We start from the raw sequence: 20,674 nt of genomic DNA, 5'->3' as shown, positions 1-20,674 counted from the left end.
TGACAGTCCATTTTATTGTTTCAGAACACAGCAGGCTACAGCAACCAGCTCCTCCCACTACCCCACCCCTTAGTAACAGCAGACCAATAAGAGCCCTCCTCCTCCCCATCATTCCACAGCCACACCCATCCAGCTAGGTCAGCTACACCCCCTTTGGAACAGCAGAGACACATCAGTGTCCATCTTTAAAGCAAGAAAATAGCTTGATATTTGGACCATGATTTCAAATTCATGTTTTTTTTTATACAAAAGCTACACAATGTTACACTTGATCATCAGAATACAATTCAACTGATTAACTTTAGTGTTTGGACACCTTTTAAAATGTCATCAGATTATTTTCTTGGATGGAGCATTACCACTAAAAAAAAACCTCAACACTACCAGAGACTTAAAATACAAGGAACCGCAAAAACAAGAGATGAATATCATAATTCAGGGTAATGAAAAAAAGCAAGCTAGTCAGTTTGTACCTTACAGACTTGAGAAAATAATAAAAAAAAGTAAAACGACCAAATGAAGTAAAAATGATAAAACAAAAGTACATAAAAAGGGTTTTTCAAAAACTGTTGACAATAAAATCCGTGTCACGTCAGGATTTGAAGTCAGCCCTCCGTCAGGCTGAGAGAACAGAACCGCACTTAAATCTAGTTTGTCCCAATGGAGTTTCCATAGACAGAAACTCTGCTTGCTGTTGTTGAGTCTCCTTCAGGCACTTTCTGAAAACCCGCCTCCTCCATATGGGCGAATCACGATGCAGGTTCATCCAGATCACATGATACAGCTGCAAAGGGAGGAGAAAGCGTTAGAAGAAGAAAGCAGGAATGAGGGGAAAACCAGAGGTGAGAGGAAGGAGACAGGGCACAGGATTTGGTGACGACCGCACACACAGATCAAACGTCACACACACCACATCACACAGCTTTGTAATTAGGAGCAGTCTGAACATGCAGCAGCCTCATCAGTGAGCGAGTCCCGACCCCCCATTTCATCCAGACAGGAAAACCTCCCACCATGCTTCTACATCCCAAAAAATGCCTCTCGCTCTTCTGTGAACACAGCGCTGCTGGGAGGACGATCTTACCTAGTACAAAGTGTAGTGTAATGTTGGTCTTGGTATTTACAGGTCGGTATCGAACCAGGCCAGTTGGTTGGAGTCGCCGGGCGGCAGGCCCTCGATCAGCTCCTGGGCGTGTCCCAGGTCAGGCAGCCCCTCGACAGGGGGGTAGTCCTGGCCGGGGTGGTGGACCCCCACCAGGTCATGGTCCATCATGGGCTCCATGCCCATTGAGTCTGCTCCGTAACCCCCAGAGTGGAAGGAACGGTAGCTGGGGTCTGGGGGAGGAAGGATTGGGTGGAGGAGAGGCAGGGGGAGCAGAGCAGTTGTTAGAAGCATGTTAACAAACCAAGCCTTCACACAGTAGTATTATCAATCAAACAACACAACGTCCGTCCTCCAGCACACAACACAAACAAATCAGTGAGGCGCTTTCAACTGAAACCACCAGAGATTCATCTGCAGTGGCCAAAGTGTTCCTCAACACATCTACAAACTGTACGCCTTTGTTTTTATTTGTCTGGTCCAGAGCCAATTCAAGTGGTTAGTGCTGGAGGAATGGAGAAACTAAAGAGGTGACTCACCTTCCTGTCTGTAGCCCAGAGGCTCTCCCTGAGCTCCGATGTCCAGTCCCAGGTCTCCGGTCTGCAGAGAAATAAAGAGGGGAAAGGGTAAGCCGGGTGCCAGCAGTTTTTGTTAAGACCAACGAGTTATTCAGGCTTTTATTATTCATTTTAAAATCGAAATTGCTGCACAAGCACCTGTGTTTTGACTAATGATATACATTTAGCACAGGGTTGGAGGCCTGCCTTACGCTTTAAAAACCTGTAGTTTAGCAGTTAGAAAACAGAGGGGATTCTGGGGCTTCGTACCTCGTTCCAGGCCATGGGTTCTGTCCTGAAGAGCGAGCTGGTGAGTTCTACTGAGAGGCGTTTCTTGTAGTCCTGGGGTTTGTCCTCTGACATGCGGAACAGAACTGCTGCAGCGTAGGTGGCTGAGGGAGATGAGGGTTTACAGGTTAGGCAAACCGCTACCGTGGTGATGAGAATCAAAACGCCAGCATTTCTCAGCTGGACTGGCTATTCTGAACATGCAAACAGCTACAGTCAGTGATGCAAACACAGGTATGGTGAAAAAAGAGAGAACTATTCGAAGCAGAAAAAAAACAGAGTAATATACCATCTGACAAAGGCCTGTGCTATAATGCTTCAATTAACTGATATTTATAATATACTCAGATCAATAGGAGACAGAGATGTTAAGTTATGGGAACCTTTTTCCTTTCAATTTTTACAACATCCTCCGAGGGCCGTACAAATGATTGAACTCAACCTCTGCTCACTCTTCGGTTCTCCACGAATGACACAGTCACCCAAATCAGCATTAAAAAAGCGGGAGGCGCCGAAAAGCGACTAATTTGCATCACTGTATAGCGTAGCCCTCATCTAGAAGGTGTGTGTGAACATACCGACTCCTTCGTTGCGGCTGTGCAATAGCTCTGTGAGCGGGGCGGTGGCTCCCTCAGCCTCGATGGCCTCGGCGGCCTCTTTGTCCTGGGCCAGCTCACACAGGACGCCTGCTGCCACGCGCTGGATGTTCTCAATGGGAGAATACAACAGCTGCACACAAACAGGACAAACACACAACGATCAGCCTCCACAGTACTCACATGTTATCTGAAAGGAGGCGATAAGCAGAGTTTCAAGCACGACAGGTGGTACAACAAATGTAACGTTTTTGTTTTTTATTAACTGCCATGACTTTAATATTTATATTTTCACAGTTTCTCTAGTCAATCAAAAATGATAGGTAAAATCATTTACATAACTAAATGTTAATATTTCCTAAGAGCACATCACAGTTAGAAAGCCACACTTTTTTAATATTATTTCATTTGAATAACTTTCGTCTTACCTGAACAAAGAGTGGAATGGTGTTGAGTCCTCTGATGACTATTCTGTTGTGCACGTCTCTGGCCAGGATGTGGAGCGCTCCTGTGCAGCCCTCCACGATCTCCTCCATACGAACTCCCTCCTGATGACACAAACACTCAATGAGTTAGGGTACTAATGTAGACAGCTCTTCAGCACTCTCCAAGATCAGCAGTGATGCTTGTGCTCCACAACATGACCATGAGCCAAATAAATAAATGAGCCAATGTCCAATAAATCATGTTCATGTTTATTGTGAAGGTGTGTGTTCAAAGTGTCTCCGAGTGTGTGTGCTCACCACAAACTGCTGCTGCGTGCCTCCCATGCTGGTGCGTCTCTGTGTGTCCTGGTGGGCTCGGACCAGCAGCTGGACCAGCCGGGGGATGGCCCCCTGCTCCCTCAGAGGAGCGTGGTTGGCAGGGCACAGAGCCAGGTTACGGATCAGACCCACTGTGGCCTGAGAGACGGACACATTTACATAATCATGTCAATTAAGCCTTTTTTAAATGTCAACTAGGCAGAACAATTATAACTTTAAATAATATATGTGACCCGCTCTATCGAAATCAGTCGGAAGTCGCAACGGCTCATTTCAAAATAAACGTGGATTTACGTAAAAAACTATTTTTTCGGGGTTCGGGTGTTTTGTTTGATTTTAAATAAACAAAGTCTTGGCTTTCAGAATATGAAACTTTTATTTCCAAAATCACACGATAAATACATTTTTGAAGCTTGTAAAGGGACGAAGACAGGCACCTCTCCCTCGCAATCTGCTCTTCCGCAGCGCCGCCGCCCCTCCCTCCGGCTGACATTATGAATGTAAGAGTATAGTTATCATAGAGAACACGGCAGGGTCCGTTACAGTTTGTTTTCATCTGATTTTAATTAAACAAAGTCTTGGCTTTCAGAATATTAAACTTGTTTCGGCAAATTCAGATGATAAATACAAGTTTGAAGCTTCGGCATAATTACAAGCGGAGGACGGAGTAACTTAACGTCACAGCAGGCATAACAACAGCCGGTGTTTCTCGTGAGGGTTTTCCCCGGGAAACAAACACAATACACACAAACGCAAAATTACACAAACACACACACACACGTGTACACACACACTCAGTCAAAAACAGATCCACTAAGTGCTGTAAATACATTAGATGGAGCTAAACAATGAGATTTAAAATAAAGACAGGAAACACAGCTTTAGTGGTTGTGTGTGTACCTTAATGAGGGGCCAGTGTGATGGTGGATGCAGTAACTTGACCACCACGGGCAGGCCGTAGTGCAGTCTGACAGCGTTCTGGGCCATCTCAGCGTCCTGGTGTCGCGATGTGAGGTGACGCAGCGCACAAATAGCTGGTTCTGTGATGTCTTCTCTGTCTCCGGCCCGAAGCACTGTGCGGACTAACGCCTCGATACCTCCAACCTACAGATGGCATGATGTCACTTTTATTGGGTGGATAATATTAAATGTAAAATATATTTTAGCTTAGAAATCTTGCATTTTTACTACATATAGGATGCAATCTGGTGAAAATGCTCAGATGAGAGAATTTGAAAACAGTTCATGAATGCGTGTTCTCACCTGGCAGACCATCATCTTGTTCTTGTAGTTGTTGCAGGTCAGGTTAGACAGGATGCCAGCAGCACATGTCACCACATTAATGTCGTCACTGCCGAGCAGCTGCACCAGAGTCCCTAAGAGACCCTCCATCCCCTCCTGGAGACAGACACAATTGTGAAGTTAGCATGAAGGCACAATATCAAGAGCTTGTCAGTAAGATGAATACATACACGTTTATAATCTGTCTGCTGAGAAATGCTTTTTAAATGAGCACAGAGGGAAGTGGACAAACATATACTCCTGAGGCTTCTCTCATCACCTGTTTGGTGGCAGCATCTGATAAGTTCCTGAGCGTCCAGAGGCAGTTCTGCACCAGTCTCTGGCTGGGGTCTGTCAGGTGGAGTCCCAGAGCCTGCATGCCTCCTGGACGGAGGGAAGAAGATGGAATACATGTATTTATTATTTAGTAGCCCATGTGGGAAAAACCACTATAAAACTAAAAAGGAATGTATACGTGTAATGATATTGACTTTAAATGTTAAGAGGCCAAACGTACCGGCTTCTACGATGGCCGGCTTGTTACTGGAGCACACCGACAGAACTTTGAGAACACGGCTTGTGGTCCACAACAGCTTCTCATAGGTGTAAGTCCTCATGATGTTGACCAATGCCTGGGGGCCACCACTGGCCAAGATGATCAACTACACAAGAGGAGAGAGCACAACAAGGTTAGTGCATGTACCAAACTGAGATCAATGTACCACCGGTGGATGATCGTACACATAATAAAGCAACATGTATACACATTTAGCACATCTGACTCCTCACCTTGCTTTCCTGGTTTCCATAGGCCAGGATCTGGAGACAGTCAGTGGTGATTGCCAAGAACTTGACGTTGGTCTTGTTGAGCAGAGCCACCATTTTCTGCAGACCCCCAGCTAAACGGACAGCCATCTTGGCTCCTTCCTGGTGCAGGAGGAGGTTGTGGAGGGTGGTAATGGCATAGAACAGGACAGAGTCCACTGGTGAACTGCAGAACAAACATCTTATTAGATTACTGTCCCACTGGGAAATAATCACAACTACAAACTGATTGGATTAGCTCCTCAAAGGGTCCTTCCTCTCCACATGCTCTGCCTTTGTTGAGTGTAATGCCAGTTTCTATCACAATTGATGGGAAACTGTATCATAAGGTAGCCATTTAAGACAAATCAAAATGGTGCTTGTGTTTCCAAAATACTCTCGTCAAAATCATAACAATATTTGTTACAATTCACAGACAGTGGCAACACCCTAGCACACAGGACCCTGCCTTCCTGTATTGATAGGTACAAATAAATGGATATACAAGAAACGAGTTCCTCCACACTGCTTTCACATACCCAAGCATTTTAACTAGAGCTGGTATTCCTCCAGACTTGAAGATCGCCAGCAGGCCCTCTCTGTGATGGGACAGGTTGTGCAGTGTCCCTGCGGTGCAGCGAGCCGTCTCCACGTCGTTTGTGTTCTGCATGGTCCTGACGATGGCAGACACCATCTGAGGGGAGCGCATGATGGCGTGGCGGGAAGCTTCCTTCTTTGAGAGCTGGTGGACCATCACCGCCGCTTTGTTTACTACGACCTGGAGCAGACGGGCACAATGTTAGGAAAGGAAAAATAAAAACAACAATTCAGAGCCAATACTGAGCCACAGTTGTCATGGGCAACTACCTGGTCCTCATCGTTGAGCAGTTTGGTGAGTTCTGGGATGGCTCTGGTTGCCAGCTCGGCGTCGTCTTGGTAGTTGATCAGATTGACCACAGCGTGTTTGAGCATTTGCGAGGGCTCGGCCAGCCTCTGCACGTTGGTGGGGTTCGCTGAGTCGTACTGTGAGGAGGGGATCTGCATGCCCTCCTCCAGGGTCTCAGGGAACATTGCTGCACGCACCCGCTGGGCACGCGTCATGGCGTACTGACCATCTATGTCTGCAGATCAGAGGCACAGTGGTTCTGTTATATTGGAATTCAAGCTGCTATTTTGGCCATGCATGTCTTATGTGCGGTAAACTGTCTTCTCCTCGAATGGTTAACATAGTATCCAGTATCATGACCTACCTTGGACTTGTTCCTGAGCGAAGTTCTGGTTGAAGCCCTGCTCCCACTCATACATGACCTGGTTGTCCACATCATCTTCCTCGGGGTTGCCCTTCCCACTGAGGGAGGGGGCAGTGGTGGTGGCCCCTGAATGGATGCCTGAATCCAGGTAAGACTGTTGCTGCCAGTGACTGACTGCGGCCTTACGGTCTGGCTCCATGGCCATGTCTAGCTCCATCAGATCAGCTGGAACCAGAAGAAATCATTAGGAAAACTTGCAACCACAAAACACATTTAGAAAAGTCAGTCTAACCATGTATGAAGTAGCCGAGTATAAAAGGAGTACACCGTGTGCAATTTGGTACTTCAGGTTCAATTCTTGTTTATTTTTTACTACAATCACAATGCAGAAAACTGTTTGTCAGCTTTGTAATTTCCACGCACAACTCGAGTTCAAAGCCAACAATGTCTACACAATGTTTCCAGGAAGTATAATCACAGGTTAATCCAGTTTTAGTTTAAATGTAGACCTAATTAAGGACATTGTCACTGCTATTAATTGATTCCTAACCCTGCGCCATTCTTTCCCCAAAGGTTTAGACTTAAAACAGTGATGTACCAGTCCCTTCAACCATAACGTTTGGCTTTACATGTGCTCTGAGTTTCCAATTCAAATCAATAACTAATTCACTTTGCTCTAATGAGAACATACATCTGGGCCAGGAGAAGAGGCCGTTCACTTTGAAATGCTGCAAGCTTTAACACATGTAATACTAGTGTGTGCTTGTGCGAGAGAGATGCAGAGAAAATGATGAAACCGGAGCTAGTGAGAGCAAGGAGGTGAAAGAGGTCTGAAAACTATTTACTCACCCTGGGAAGCCATGTTCCTTTCTCAATCCGTGGCCGACACAGCTTCCTGATCTGAAAGGGGGAAGCAGTCAGTCAAAGGGCCTCTGCAGCATCTCGCCCTTCCATCAAGCCTACACTCTTTCCTTCTAGCTAAACATCACATTTAACATCAAGATATGAATTACTAGAATCAACGGCAGTGTTGTTGAAAAAGCAAATGGTGCAGGCAAGTGACTTTCCAGTGCCTTCCTTCCTTCCTGCCTACTCCCTTCCTTGGATGTCTTCTTGTGTTAAAGCCATGCATGGAAACAGCAGCAGGCCACACACAAAGCCAGCATTAGGTGCTGAGGCTATCAACTATTTAGGTGAGGAAGGACAGGGGAAGTGGAGCATTGCTGGGTGGGGAGAAAAGAGGCAGGGGGGGGGGGCATACGCATTCCTACACTGGCTTTGAAGCTGAAACCACTCTGCAGGAAAGTAAACACTGGCGATGGCAGGAGAGAGGTAGAGCGAGGGAGAGGGGATTCAGCCAGGGGGAAAACAAGGGAAATGTAATCAGAGGTATTTCCAACTCGTACCCAAGGATACATGTTTTGACAATAATACAAACTAAATACCAGGAAATGGGAAAATGCAGAAGAAAACCCCTGGCTAAAATGAGACAGAAACAAGGGCTGTATATCTGTAATCTTTTTTAAGCCCTTGCGAAAGTACATCTGTGGTTATTCCATGATGAATAACACAGGAAATGGAGACCAAATCCTTTTCAATCACAGCTCATAGTCAGGACATGCTATGAAACTAAACAGAGGGAAGGTAAGAGTGTGGCAACAAAGGAGTCATGAACAGATCCTACCTTACTAGAGAAAGTACAGTGACTAACAACGAGACAGACTTTCCTGCAGTGAACTAACCCGAGTTAAAACTAGACCTGCCCACGCAGTACGTGTGTTCTTCATCCTCTACAGTCAACAGAATATACAAGGCTACACGTTCTTTCCAAAAGCCTTTATTAAAGGCTACGTTAATGTGACGGATACGATGTGGAGAAAACATTTCTATCATGAACTGCTTCCAACATTGATGCTGTTGCCTGGCATAGCAACCGCAGTCCCGGAGAACATAATGATGAGCCTGACCGTGCGTCTGTTTGCTATGAGCTAATGTGATCAACTCATAACGAGACAACTTTGGTTTTTATCATCAACAGTGTACGTCAGTTCAAAGTTCTGAGCAGCCACGTGCCGCTGCACGGCGCGAGAGGTCAGACGAAGGGACGGCTACAACAAGGATTTGGGTGTTTTTTTAAATGGCAACGAAAAGTATCATTTGATATTTCAGAGTTCTGTGTGATCATTCAGAAAGACGTACTGACACTTCAATGTAGGGAAATGATTTCTGATTGTGGAGGTTATAATTGAAGCGCAATGGAAAAACGCAACTCTGAAAGAGACAATTATTGTGGTAATGATTGGTACTGTGCAGGACATTCAACATTCTGCCAGTCAGCGCATTAACATGAAGTCATGATGTTAAGGGCACGAGATCAGGGCGACACCCCTTCTGAGATACCAGTGAGAGCTGCTGGCGGTAAACGGGCTGATGGAGACGTGTGTGATTGTTTCAGTAGATACTAGCTTCTCTCAGCAATAAAAACAAAGTCAAAATATACAGATGTTCTCCAAGGATCTTTGTAAAAACAAAAAGGTAGGCTGCACACTGTGGCTTGCAGAGTTTACAGTTATTGACCTTTGAGTCACCTTGCGTTATTAAGTCTTTGCTAACAGTTTGAGTGTCCTGCTAAGATTTAATATAGTCTGTTTGAGAAGCTTACAAACAGATATTTATGATCATTCAACAGCAAAGACAATCGCTTTTTTGGAGACTTGTGTAAAAGAAAGTTTAAATATAAAGTTGTACTTGAAAAGAAATAGATAACCCTGAGTCAAATGAAAACAAAGCACAAGAGCAGACTAAACGCCCTTTAAACAAGTGGACGTATAGAAACACACAGCATGTAGTGGCTCAGTCTGGCACGATCGCATGACTTTAAATGGTGCCAAAAATGCAAAATACACTCGATGATAACTAAACTACTGCCCGGAATGACTTCCCTCCTCCTTCCACACCACCCGAGCTCAGCTGTGTCATTAAAACTAAATCTTGAGTCAGGCTCCAAGACTGTAGCTTGCAACCACGAGCGCACCAACTCTAATTCACTGTTCACACACCATCCTCCGAGCTCTGCAGGCCTGCCCTCACATAACCTAGGCCTGGCTTAATGGGAGCCATATGTCCCATACAGCGCTGCACACAAATCAAACGTACAATCAAAGGGCACATTGGACCCATTTATCATTCACATCTGGCATTGGAAACTGAGCCAGTGATTTCTTAAAAAGGCAAACAAAAAAAAAAGTCTGGTCTCCAATTGCAAAGGACAAACGGCAGCCTTATCTTAACGGTCAGGCTCCGAGTGTCAAAACACAAAAACAACTATTTACAGTAAACACAAAAACAACTATTTACAGTAAACGTTTCTTGACATCAGGCTCACAGCTTGCCCAAAGAAACTCTGAACCAGAGGTTCTTTGAAGCCAGATGTGAAATCTATTATAGAGCCGTGCCCGGTCGACTCAAAATCCATCCAATTGAAACCAGATGACTAATGAGTGACACACCAGTTACAGTCCTTCGCAGCATGTGGGATGAAAAGAATAAACAGAATGTCACATGTAGCCATGCTTGGAGAGACCCATCAAAGAAGCTGTTTTTCAGCTTGGACCACAAGGATGTAAATGTAGATGGGGAGTAAAGTGCATGCTCACACGCACACACAACTTTATGAAGCGAAGCGTACTCACAGAACTACTGGCCCAGGTCAACACTCAAATGACAGACCTACTGTTCCAGGACAAACTGCCAGGAATAGTGTACTTCTGTCCGCTACCCTGCCCTCAATATAGTAATGAATAACACGATGTTCACATGGAGAGCCAGAGAGTACTATGTGTAAGTAACTACTGTTGGGAGGAGGGGGTTTGGGTTATGCCGCCTCACAGAACAGAAAAGGGGACCAATGCAGTCAATAGGCTGAATCTATCTAGAGCACAGTGAATATAACTCAAACAGTTGTAGATAAAGCTGGACGAGGCACAGCTAGGACCTGTTATTATAACCATCAGGAACATGTATTTCCTGCAAGAGACTTCATGTGCATCCTATGGCAGGAACCATAGGGCACTCCGGATTCCCCACATGTAGATCATGCTACATCGCACACAGTGCAGCTCATTAGGATTAGGCAGACAGAGTCCAGGCAACTATCACAATATGACTTCATTCCAGACCCCACTAAAAGTAGGAGGTTACTAGTAGGTTAGTACAGGTCCACAGTGACACCTACAGACCAATAGGACAAACTTTAACCAATTAAATTAACACATCAGAAGCTAGCTAAGCAAGTGTGAAATGAATATGTAAGCCATGTGGGAAATCTTGCACTTCTAAACACCTTTTATCCGATGAAATAGGGAATGCAGTAACCCTAGAAATCACATCGCTAATAAAAACAATCAAAGGAGGTTTCAAAAGCATATCCATGTATTCATAGGAATTCAAAGCAGGTAAGCACATAACTCCCCACTCCCAGTTTCTCTAGAAATGTAAAAAAAAGGCTTCTGTCAGCAAACTTGAGCAACAAAGTGAGTTTGCTTGAGCCTCAAGGTTTACCTTGTACAAAGAAGAAATTCTCATATTACCATTCAAATAATTAATCAGTTTACGAAGACTTCCTCCAAAGTGCATTTTGCCCTGCGGACATCTTTGGCTCAACCGTACAGCCTCTTCCCAGCATGCTGTGGCATTTATATAACTACGAAATTATTGTGTTAAAAATACACTAAGCTTGAGTTGAATAATTTGTTTTTTATTATTGAAAACAGAACTTCAAAAGAGATACATCCATCTCAAATCCTGACAGTCCGTTTCCTCTGGTGGAAAAAAAAACACCGAGCTCAATACATCCATATGAGCTAATGAACCAAACCAGCTGTGTTATCGGCACAAGAGAGAGGGGCTGCCACGGCTCGGTGTTAGCCATCCTGTAATGTGCAGGGTCAGCACTCTTCTGCTGCTGCCAACAGCAACACAATGAGCTCCATGCCTGCAGCCGCTGCAGTGTGAGCTCTGTGTCCAACTGCTAAATGATGGATACTGATGGAGGAACAGGAGCTGCAGGAAATAGCCAGACAACTTTTACACAAGGGTGACTTTTCCCCTGTTGTGCTTAACAATTTACATAAGAATCAGTTATGTCAAAATAAAAAAGGAGGGGGGGGGGGGTTATTTACAAGGTTGAGATTAAAATAAAAACACAATCCTTAAAGATGCATTCCTAAAAAAAAGTCAGTGGTTTGGAAATAATCTGTCGCCAATATATGTTTAACAAAATCGTTGTATATATTTTACACAATTTGATAATTAATTTTATTTTTAAAAGAAATAAATAAAATCATATATATTTGTACATTTTAAAATGTGCTCCCGACCTACATGTTGCATTAGGAGTACTACGTAAATGCAGTTAGGCACAAAAAGGAGAAGAATTACAGTATTAGGTAATGTCACACCACTAGAAAGGTTCAAGGTAATAGTGTTTGTGCAAGTGGATCACCGCAGAAATACCACTACCGGTCTCCTATGTAACCTACACCCACGCTTCCGTCTTCAAAATGTTAACGCAAATAAGAAAGATCATTTTGCTGACGAGACGCCGGGTTTGTCGGTGTTTTGTTCCATTGTGTAATCTGATCGGGGATTTCACACAGGGGCCACACGAAAAACACAACGTTTGACACTTTTGTGGGGGGTGAAAACAATGGAGAATAGTGCTATTGGATAATTAAAGGTGATTTTATAAATACAATAAAAGCTGTTTCATTGCAGAGCACCCGTAACTAAATCCATGTGGGGCCGCTGGATGAGAGGTCAACATCGTCCCCACATTCACTTTTTTCAATAAAACCGTAATCAATGGCGTGGGAAATATAGCCACGAATGCGTTTTGAGACACATACAACAAATCGTTCCCAGTATCGACAGGGTCGGAATAGGAATAGCCTATATAACTTGTTTTTAAGTAGTGACCCGCCTGTCCCTCTGTAGCAGCCAAGCAAACATCTGGCTGGGCAAGGGGACCATGCGGAGACACAATTATCCAATATCACATTTAATAAAAAACAAAAAACAGATCCCCTTTTTAACTATACAGATGATAAACGTTCGTGGCCCCCTCTCCCCCACAGCTGCCCCTGACTTTCCAACACCACTGACTCAGATTTCACACCCTGGCTCCTCCTCGCCTTCCTCCCGAAGCACAGCGGCTGCGAGGAATTTGTCGGTCTTTGTTTAAAAGGACGAGTGGAAAACACACTCACGGGCCATTGACTTAAAAAACGGCTTGAATAAATAACAATATTATGCCACTCTTTCCACAGCGAGGTCGATATAAGATACAGTTTAACTGTTTTACGAAGTTTCAAATAACTTGGTGAAATGTTAGCAATAACGGTAGCCTACTCTTCTCGCCAGTGTGTGACTTTAATGAAGGTTAATTCACGTAGTTTTTAACTTGTAGGACTATACACACAACCACCATATAGCGACCTTTACATGCGCGTATCTTCACCCCGCATTAGGTGTCTGTTCCGCTAAACCAGCTGCAAAAACAAGCGACTTACAGGCGAAACTGAAGTCGAGCAAACATGAGTCAGAATGGAGGAATGTGTCCAGCAGCACAAGTGGGCTAATAGTACTTTAGCTAACTAACCGTAGCTAACGTTCGCTAACGGTAACTATTCAAACAAGCAACGACAACATCCGCGTTAACTCCCGATTCCTGAAAAAATGCAACGACAAAATAATCCATTGGACACATTGGTCGTATTGATAACTACTGTTTAGCTTTCCCAACACCACTCTACAATAATGTAAAATTAGTATCGTCTGTGAAATAGGTATGTTCCCATTAGGCGGTGGCTGGTATCCCAAATATCTGCCGTGAAAGCAGCTGGCTCGCTAGCTGCGGCAGCATCCCGACCGGCCCGCACACAACAACAGTCCCCATTCCTGCTGGCATGCGGGGAAACCAGCACAGGAGAAGAGGGAGAAACTGAGTGGAGCCGATAGTTTTAAGGTTGAAGCCTACCCTTGTCAACACAGCAAGTCCGTCCACTCGGGTCCTGCAGGGTTAAAACACTCAGCAATGGAAAAAGTCGAGGATAATGTGAAGGCGACCGTCAGCGGGAGCCCTCGTCCACTCCCTCCGCAGTCAGTGAATAATGACTTGGCCGGAACAGCAGTGACTGGAAAATGTAAGATGGCGGCGCATCTATATAGACCGAAGAACACCTCCAGTGGTTTCATATCCTGCCGAGCGCTAGAATAAAATAGATACTTACATCTGAGTCTGACCAAGCTTGAAATTCCTATGACTCTTACACTCATCTACTTCGATTATCTTCAACAATAACCACATGCCTTGGTTGTGAGTGTCAATTCAGTTATTTAAGTAAGGAAAGCCACAATAAATGTATAGGGCACGAGTATGGATACACAATTGAATGAAGTTCCGGTAGACTACAAAATGAAAATCCGATTCCTTTTCCCTAAATTAAACCTCTTGGACTGTGAAAAAGCGCATAATTTCCCTCAACTATGAATATTGTGAAACAGTGACAGTTTCAATTAAAACAGCATCACTCATATAACCAGTTGTCAGCTGACCCATATAAAATAAGTACAAAAAAGATAGCCTACTTCACCAATTCAGTGGCAAAGTCAGGGTTTCATTTTTGCCACCATACATTGTATTACTCAAGTAGCTGGAGGATGGCAAGGGTCACAACATGAGATACAATAATGAACAGTGCAAACATCAAAAACTCAACAAGATTTTTTATTAGACTGCCAGTCAATAAATAGACAATGGAGCTCTGTCAGATGTCAGTGGTCTTGAGAAGTGGCTTTGTTTAGCCCTTGTGCTTTTGGCCATTCATTTCGTGTAATTTGTGTGTACATTTAGAGATTCCTCAACAAAACCCTGTGAATTAGCCTACAGGCAAAGAAAAGTCAGTCAGCAGGCTTGTGTAAGTGAGGAATGTGTGAGTCAGTGATTGTCAGTGAATAGTTGTTTGTTTGTAACTAAATGTCTTTGTTTGTGAATAAGATAGCATCTCACACGTTAAGGGGATATTTCAAGGAAGTGATTCATCACAACTGTTTTCATGCTTTAACTGTGAGAAAAAGAGTTCAGGCAGTGTATTATGTATAATCAAACAATGCATGCATTACTAAAAAAAAACTACTGTTCAATTCATTTGTCTTGGCTTCATTGAAAAGCAGATTCAGGCATTAGAAATGATTAGTGATCTATGGGCATCGCCAAGGTCCTTCAAGTGAGTGGTATGATCCCTCCTTTAGTCTGACATCACAGAGTTGTGGCTATTCATTTTCAAATGACTTTCTATTTGGCTCAATAATAAGTAACTTAGTAGATGAGCCACGTAGGATATTTAAATATGTATTACAAGTCCTCTGGTGTGTTATGTCCCTTAATCTCAGCGTTATGAAAGATATAGAGAGCAGTTCATTTGCTACCTTTATACTGTCACTTAAATCTAGCTAACTATGTGAATGGCAAACAAAGGTAAAATCGTCCTCTGTCATATGGCAGGCTATTTCATGAACCAATATTGATGATTGGGGGGTGGACTAAGTTACCTGAAACCTAAACTCACATTCAAAACAGTCATTGCAGCAGTGCTGAATGTGATACACAGTATATGCATTTTATTAAACGAGTAAACAAAATATGTGACACTTGACCTAGAATGAGTCCACACTGCGTCATTTGATTGCAACATAGAAATATTATGGCAATTGAGAGTGATTTATTTGATTTTTAATGGCTTTCAAACCACATCAGGAATTACTGCAGTCAGTTAGTTTGATATACAGCCATGATTTGTGAAATCAAATTGCTCGGTTCCTGTAGTCACGTGATTTCACAGAAGAATGCCGATACAGCCAAACAGAAACAGGTATGACATCATGGCACAGTGAGTGACTTCCAGTACACAGGATGATGTAACACTCTGGGTTGCAGATATTTTGATAGTGTTCCAAAACACATATCAGCGGAGATAGTGAGATGGTGAGAAAACAAGCAAAATCATTTCAAATAAGGCATATAATATGAATTGATTGAATAAGATGTACACTTCTCCTCTCAATACTTACAATTTTAGCAATGCATGCACCCATATTATATTAACAAACCTGTGGGGTTGTGGTTAAAATTAATATCATGAACATTTTCTCTAATTTCTAGCTATAGAGAACATGAATTGTCCATACAGTGTATCCTACTTAAAAGGGCACTCTTTGGTATTTCAGTGTTTATGTTGTTTTTATTCCTTTAAACATGTCAATCTGTGAACCTCAACCATTTCTAGAAATAAAACACTTCCAAAACTATTCTTAAAGCATAAATGTTAATTATTACTGTTTTTTACGATTCATATATCAAGTTTATTGTTCCCCATCTTGAATTTAGTGCAGCACAAAAACAAGAGTATATATTTAAAGTAGAGTATTTCATTAGTCCCCAGTGAATTTATATTGCACATTGTAGAGTTGTATCTGATGGAACTGTGTTAAATCATCATAAATCAAAACACAGACATCTTTTACTCCACTGTTTACAGACCTTTCAAAACGTAAATGTCTTTGTGACACATTTATTATTAATCTGAACTGCGTGTTATTTCTGTCACACGTTGCTGGTACTTATACCAAAGGCCCAATAAATAAATCATGTGAAAATGTCCCTTTAAACCAAGACAGAGGAGGATTGACAGTGTTTCAAGAAATGGTGCAATACTGCGGTTACAGAGTTGGACCTACAATAAAGTTTAGACAGAACCACTGTCCCCATATACTGTACCTCTCTTTGTGACCCCCGAGTCATACATGTCCAGGCCTATACTGCTTCTAAATATATTGTAATTAAATGTAAAATTACACCATGCTTGTTATTTTTAGACTCATCAATCACTGCTCCAGTCAAATTTTACTAGGTAATATTTCAGGCTAACATAATAAACAGTTCATAATAAGCGCGGGAAGAGAGCATAATGGGAACAGCAAAATGCAGTAATAATGACATCTGCACGTTTAAAAAGATACCACTTGTGTGAATAAAACTTTGATTTTTTCACAGTTGGCTATCAAGTAAAGTTGGAAAAAACTACAACACTACTGAATATTTAAAAGTATTTTATTTTTGAAAAGGTGCATTGGGGAAAGACTGGACAGAGTCCTATCAATGCATTTGTGTATGCAATGAATGATATATTAAAGGAACATAATGTTACATAATGTACTTACCTGTACACACACTTCTTATCTTTTCATAGGGAGGCAGTTCCAAAACATTTACAAGTGTGTGAAGATTACCTTAATATGGGTCAGATTCAATCCTCTCTATCCTGGTTTATAACAAAAATACCTCTAAGCTGAAGGACACATGAGGTTAAAAATCCATTTTGTTTGATCCAGGAGAGATCCTGCCAAAGATGAATCCATGAGGCCTGTGAAATGGCCCTTCATCCAACTGGCTGGGCTGAAATAACGCGGACTGTTGTGTTCCCAAACACGTTGCAGTGGCTCTCCAATGACCCGCCGTTGCACCGCTTCAGGGAGCCCACACCGCACTATTCTTCCAGCTGGATCCATGTTCCTTCATGGAAGTGTGAGGAGGTCACTGGACGAGAATGTACACCTGCAATTTATTGATAGATTCAGATTGGTATGGACATCAAGACAGCCTATTTTCGAATAAGCATGTGATTGTAATGACACATTTTTCACATGTGCATACAACCGGTTCATACAGTATAAATCTGTCTTCATTTACAGTACAATAAACATTTATATAAGAAGTCAGAAAATGTGATTGGTTTCTAGATGTATTTTTCATACTGATTTAATTATTGTGCATCTTTGCTGGTAATATTTGGCTGCTATCCAACATCATGCACCATGCAGGTCACTTCCCTTTAAAAGTAATCAGTGTATCGTATAAATGTGTTCATCGAGGTAAGGATGAGGCCTTCATATTTCATAATTTGTCCATAGAACTGGTCTGACAACACTCATATTAACACCTTGTCAAGGTGTTAATATTGACTGAATAAATATTTTCAATGTGTGTCTCATATATTAAAAACAGAAGTGCGCTAGAGCAGATTACAAATTATAATACAGACCAGTGCATATAAGCAAACCATTGGGGATTGCATACATAATTACTAGCTTGCACCACCCACCTTGACACAACAAACAATTATCCTGACTTGAGCACTCAACCTGCTTAATGCATGCTTGTGAGGAAACGGAATGTATGTGTGTGTGTGTGTGTGTGTGTGTGTGCCTTCTGCTCTCGCGTTACAGAGGACGAGTCCATGATAACACAGAACCCAGGATAACAGAAATAACACACACACACATAAAAACAGGCAGGGTTTGCTCTCCCTGGGGGTTTATTTTCACAAGGGAAGCACAGGTCACACTCAAGCTCTATTCTTATTGGCTAAAGCCAACTCGGTGTGTTTACATACGCATGTGTATACACTATCTTGTGTGCTTGCATTGACACATGTGCCATTTTCTTTAATTTATGTGCAAGTGCACTCACGCCTCTATCTTTGAGTGTGTTTCCTTTAAAACATCCTATATGGATGTTTGTATGTGTGTAGAAAGAAAGTGTGTTCCTAAATATGGGTATTTTTGTCCTGTGTACCGTCATGTATATCATATTATACCCACACAATTTCCTATGTTTATTCTATTATGTTGAGGTATGTACTTGGAGTTGCAAAGCTATTGTTGTGGAACAGTGACTGCAATAGATGTCCCAAAATCCCAAGAGACGGACGCCACACACACACTTACACAAGGCCGAGGCCTGAGGGGTGTGGTTCCTTTCTCTAACTGTGAAAGAAAGGGGCAGGACAGAGCTATACATAGGGGCAGACAAAACAAACACCCCTCCAAAACACAGGGACACACGCACACAGCAGCGCAGGTCAGGGAAGCGCTTAAGACACGGCCGCATGGAAGGAACGTTTGTCTTAGACTGACACTCTCGTGACTCATGCCCTTCTTGAAAAACATTTCCCCCACACAGTAGGGCCACCCAAACATTTTTTTAAATAAACAGCAGAGAGGTAGATGTCAATCTGTGAATGTATACTGCACCTATTTCTCAAAATATGGTTTGTTATTAATATAATGTTAGATTCCATTGCTTTAGACTTCGAAAATGAGGCGTAGCATAAAAAAGTCTGTGAATTCAATGATAGGGAGGCTGTGGCTCAGTGGTGAGTGTGCTGGACCTCGAATCAGGGGATAGCAAGTTCAAGTCCCTGAGCATGTCGTTGTGTCCCTGGGCAAGACACTTCACCCCAAATTGCTCCTGTGGGGATTGTCCACCGTACTGAATGTATGTAAGTCGCTTTGGGTAATTGAAATGTCAATGACATGTAATGTAATATCTGTTTGCTTCAGTGCAACATTTATTTTACACATCACATGCAAACATTGCATCATCCAACCATCACCTTATTCACAAAAGAAACTGGTGAAATTGTTTTTTTAAAATGTGGACGAAAAAAACATGACAAGTTATCAACCAGAAAATGATGTTAATCAAAACTCAACGCCAACCTGTTAGCTGTCAATTTTTCAAAGTCACCCGGTTGTAATCCAGTGTGTAAGGAGGAGGATGAGGAGGAAGGGGAGGATACAGAAATCACATCCTAGTAGAGGGGGAGAGGACACTGCAGGAACCTGATATTTGACTCAGACTACAGTAGGATTATGAGGATTGGGCAGTATAAGCCGATATAGGAAACAATGTGAAGGAGACACTTGACAATATTGGCAGTGCTGAGATAGAAAAAAAAGGAAGTGGTGCCATAATGCAATATAGGAAGCCATGTTGTGGAGAGGTTCTGTAGCCATCTACAAACTGCTGAAAAGAAACAGAATATCTAAAAGATGCAGTGGTGCTGAACTAATACAGGAACCTCATTTCAAAAGCAGAGCCATCTGGGATTTAGAGTTGACCATCAAAAGCAGCACTTGCTCATTTGAAACAGCAGCCCGGATGACATTTCACCTGCCTTCTATGCGGTAGCCGAGGCTCACTCCCTGCGTCTATACTGCATTAGTGGTTGCCATGGTAAAAGTCCTCCATCCCGCACTCTCCTGCGCAGACAGGGAGGCAACACACTGCAACGGAGGGTCTCGGAGTAAAAAACAGCTGAAACCGATAGATCTATATGGAAAATCATGCTGAGATTTCTTGCAGAACCATCACACCTTTACTGCAATGCAAAGATGGGACCACTAGCAAAGCAAGCCCATAAAGGAGGAAGACCACATATTCTGTTTACAGCTGTTTTAACGATAATTTAACTGCCATTTTTTCACTTTATTTAATGCAAGATCTGCAGAGGGAGAGGGAGGCCAGGCCCATGATTTCAATCAACACGACACTGTGAATATGCGGCTGCTGCACTAAGCTACAACACCGCTCCCCGATATTTCATTACATCTCATGATGTCATGTTCAAATTAAACTCCACATGCAGAGAGATAGTGGAGCTGGAGGCTTTAAAGCTTCTAAAAGTCATTTATCAGCTGGATTATTGTCAACAGCTGCTCATTAAAGCCAGTCACATCTGGATTTATGTGCCATTTGTGTCACACACACAGCATGTCCCGAACGACTGTCGTTATTATTGTCATATCATCATGAACTAAGATATCATTTTAAACAAGCCACAAGAGAGCAAATGTTAGTTTAATGGGAAATTACAGGGCAAGTGCAATTTCAAATAGTGATTTTTAGTCACGACATAGCAGATGTTGTTTAGTTTGGATGGATAAACATTGAAAACATAAATCTCGCAATGCTAAAATGATATCAGCCAGTATTGCATGCTAAAGCAGCTGGTGGATTCACGAAAGGAGGACAAAATGATATACATTTACCTTACTCGTTCATTTATGTGTTAAATAATAAATATGAACTGATTTATTTAATTTGCCCACATTAATCTGACAACTCAAGCAA

The 20,674-nt window shown here is 42.7% G+C and overlaps 1 protein-coding gene across 1 annotated transcript; it reads right to left on the bottom strand.

Moving 5' to 3' along the window:
• On the bottom strand, positions 1-13,858 carry ctnnb1 (catenin (cadherin-associated protein), beta 1). The gene is made up of 17 exons (XM_034207657.1): positions 13,679-13,858; positions 7,492-7,542; positions 6,643-6,867; positions 6,260-6,513; positions 5,932-6,170; positions 5,378-5,579; positions 5,106-5,250; positions 4,869-4,972; positions 4,571-4,705; positions 4,208-4,411; positions 3,287-3,445; positions 2,972-3,091; positions 2,526-2,676; positions 1,930-2,051; positions 1,642-1,702; positions 1,085-1,335; positions 1-784 (listed from the first exon to the last, which is right to left on the bottom strand). Exons 2-16 carry the CDS (start codon positions 7,502-7,504, stop codon positions 1,121-1,123), a joined length of 2,349 nt encoding a protein of 782 aa, XP_034063548.1. The 5' UTR covers positions 7,505-7,542; positions 13,679-13,858; the 3' UTR covers positions 1-784; positions 1,085-1,120.
• Positions 13,859-20,674: the final 6,816 nt, after the last annotated feature.

The sequence above is a fragment of the Gymnodraco acuticeps genome, unplaced genomic scaffold (genome assembly GCF_902827175.1).
Source record: "Gymnodraco acuticeps unplaced genomic scaffold, fGymAcu1.1, whole genome shotgun sequence".
In the NCBI taxonomy this organism is placed as follows: domain Eukaryota; kingdom Metazoa; phylum Chordata; class Actinopteri; order Perciformes; family Bathydraconidae; genus Gymnodraco; species Gymnodraco acuticeps.
This window is presented reverse-complemented; position numbering and strand designations above follow the sequence as displayed.

What these genes read in the sequence shown, in the direction of transcription:
- ctnnb1 (XM_034207657.1), bottom strand. An exon ending in CAGATGCTGCCACCAAACAG is followed by an intron (nt 4,706 to 4,868) that starts GTGATGAGAGAA and finishes GTCTGTCTCCAG; the next exon opens with GAGGGGATGGAGGGTCTCTT. An exon ending in CCATTCCACTCTTTGTTCAG is followed by an intron (nt 2,677 to 2,971) that starts GTAAGACGAAAG and finishes GTTTGTGTGCAG; the next exon opens with CTGTTGTATTCTCCCATTGA.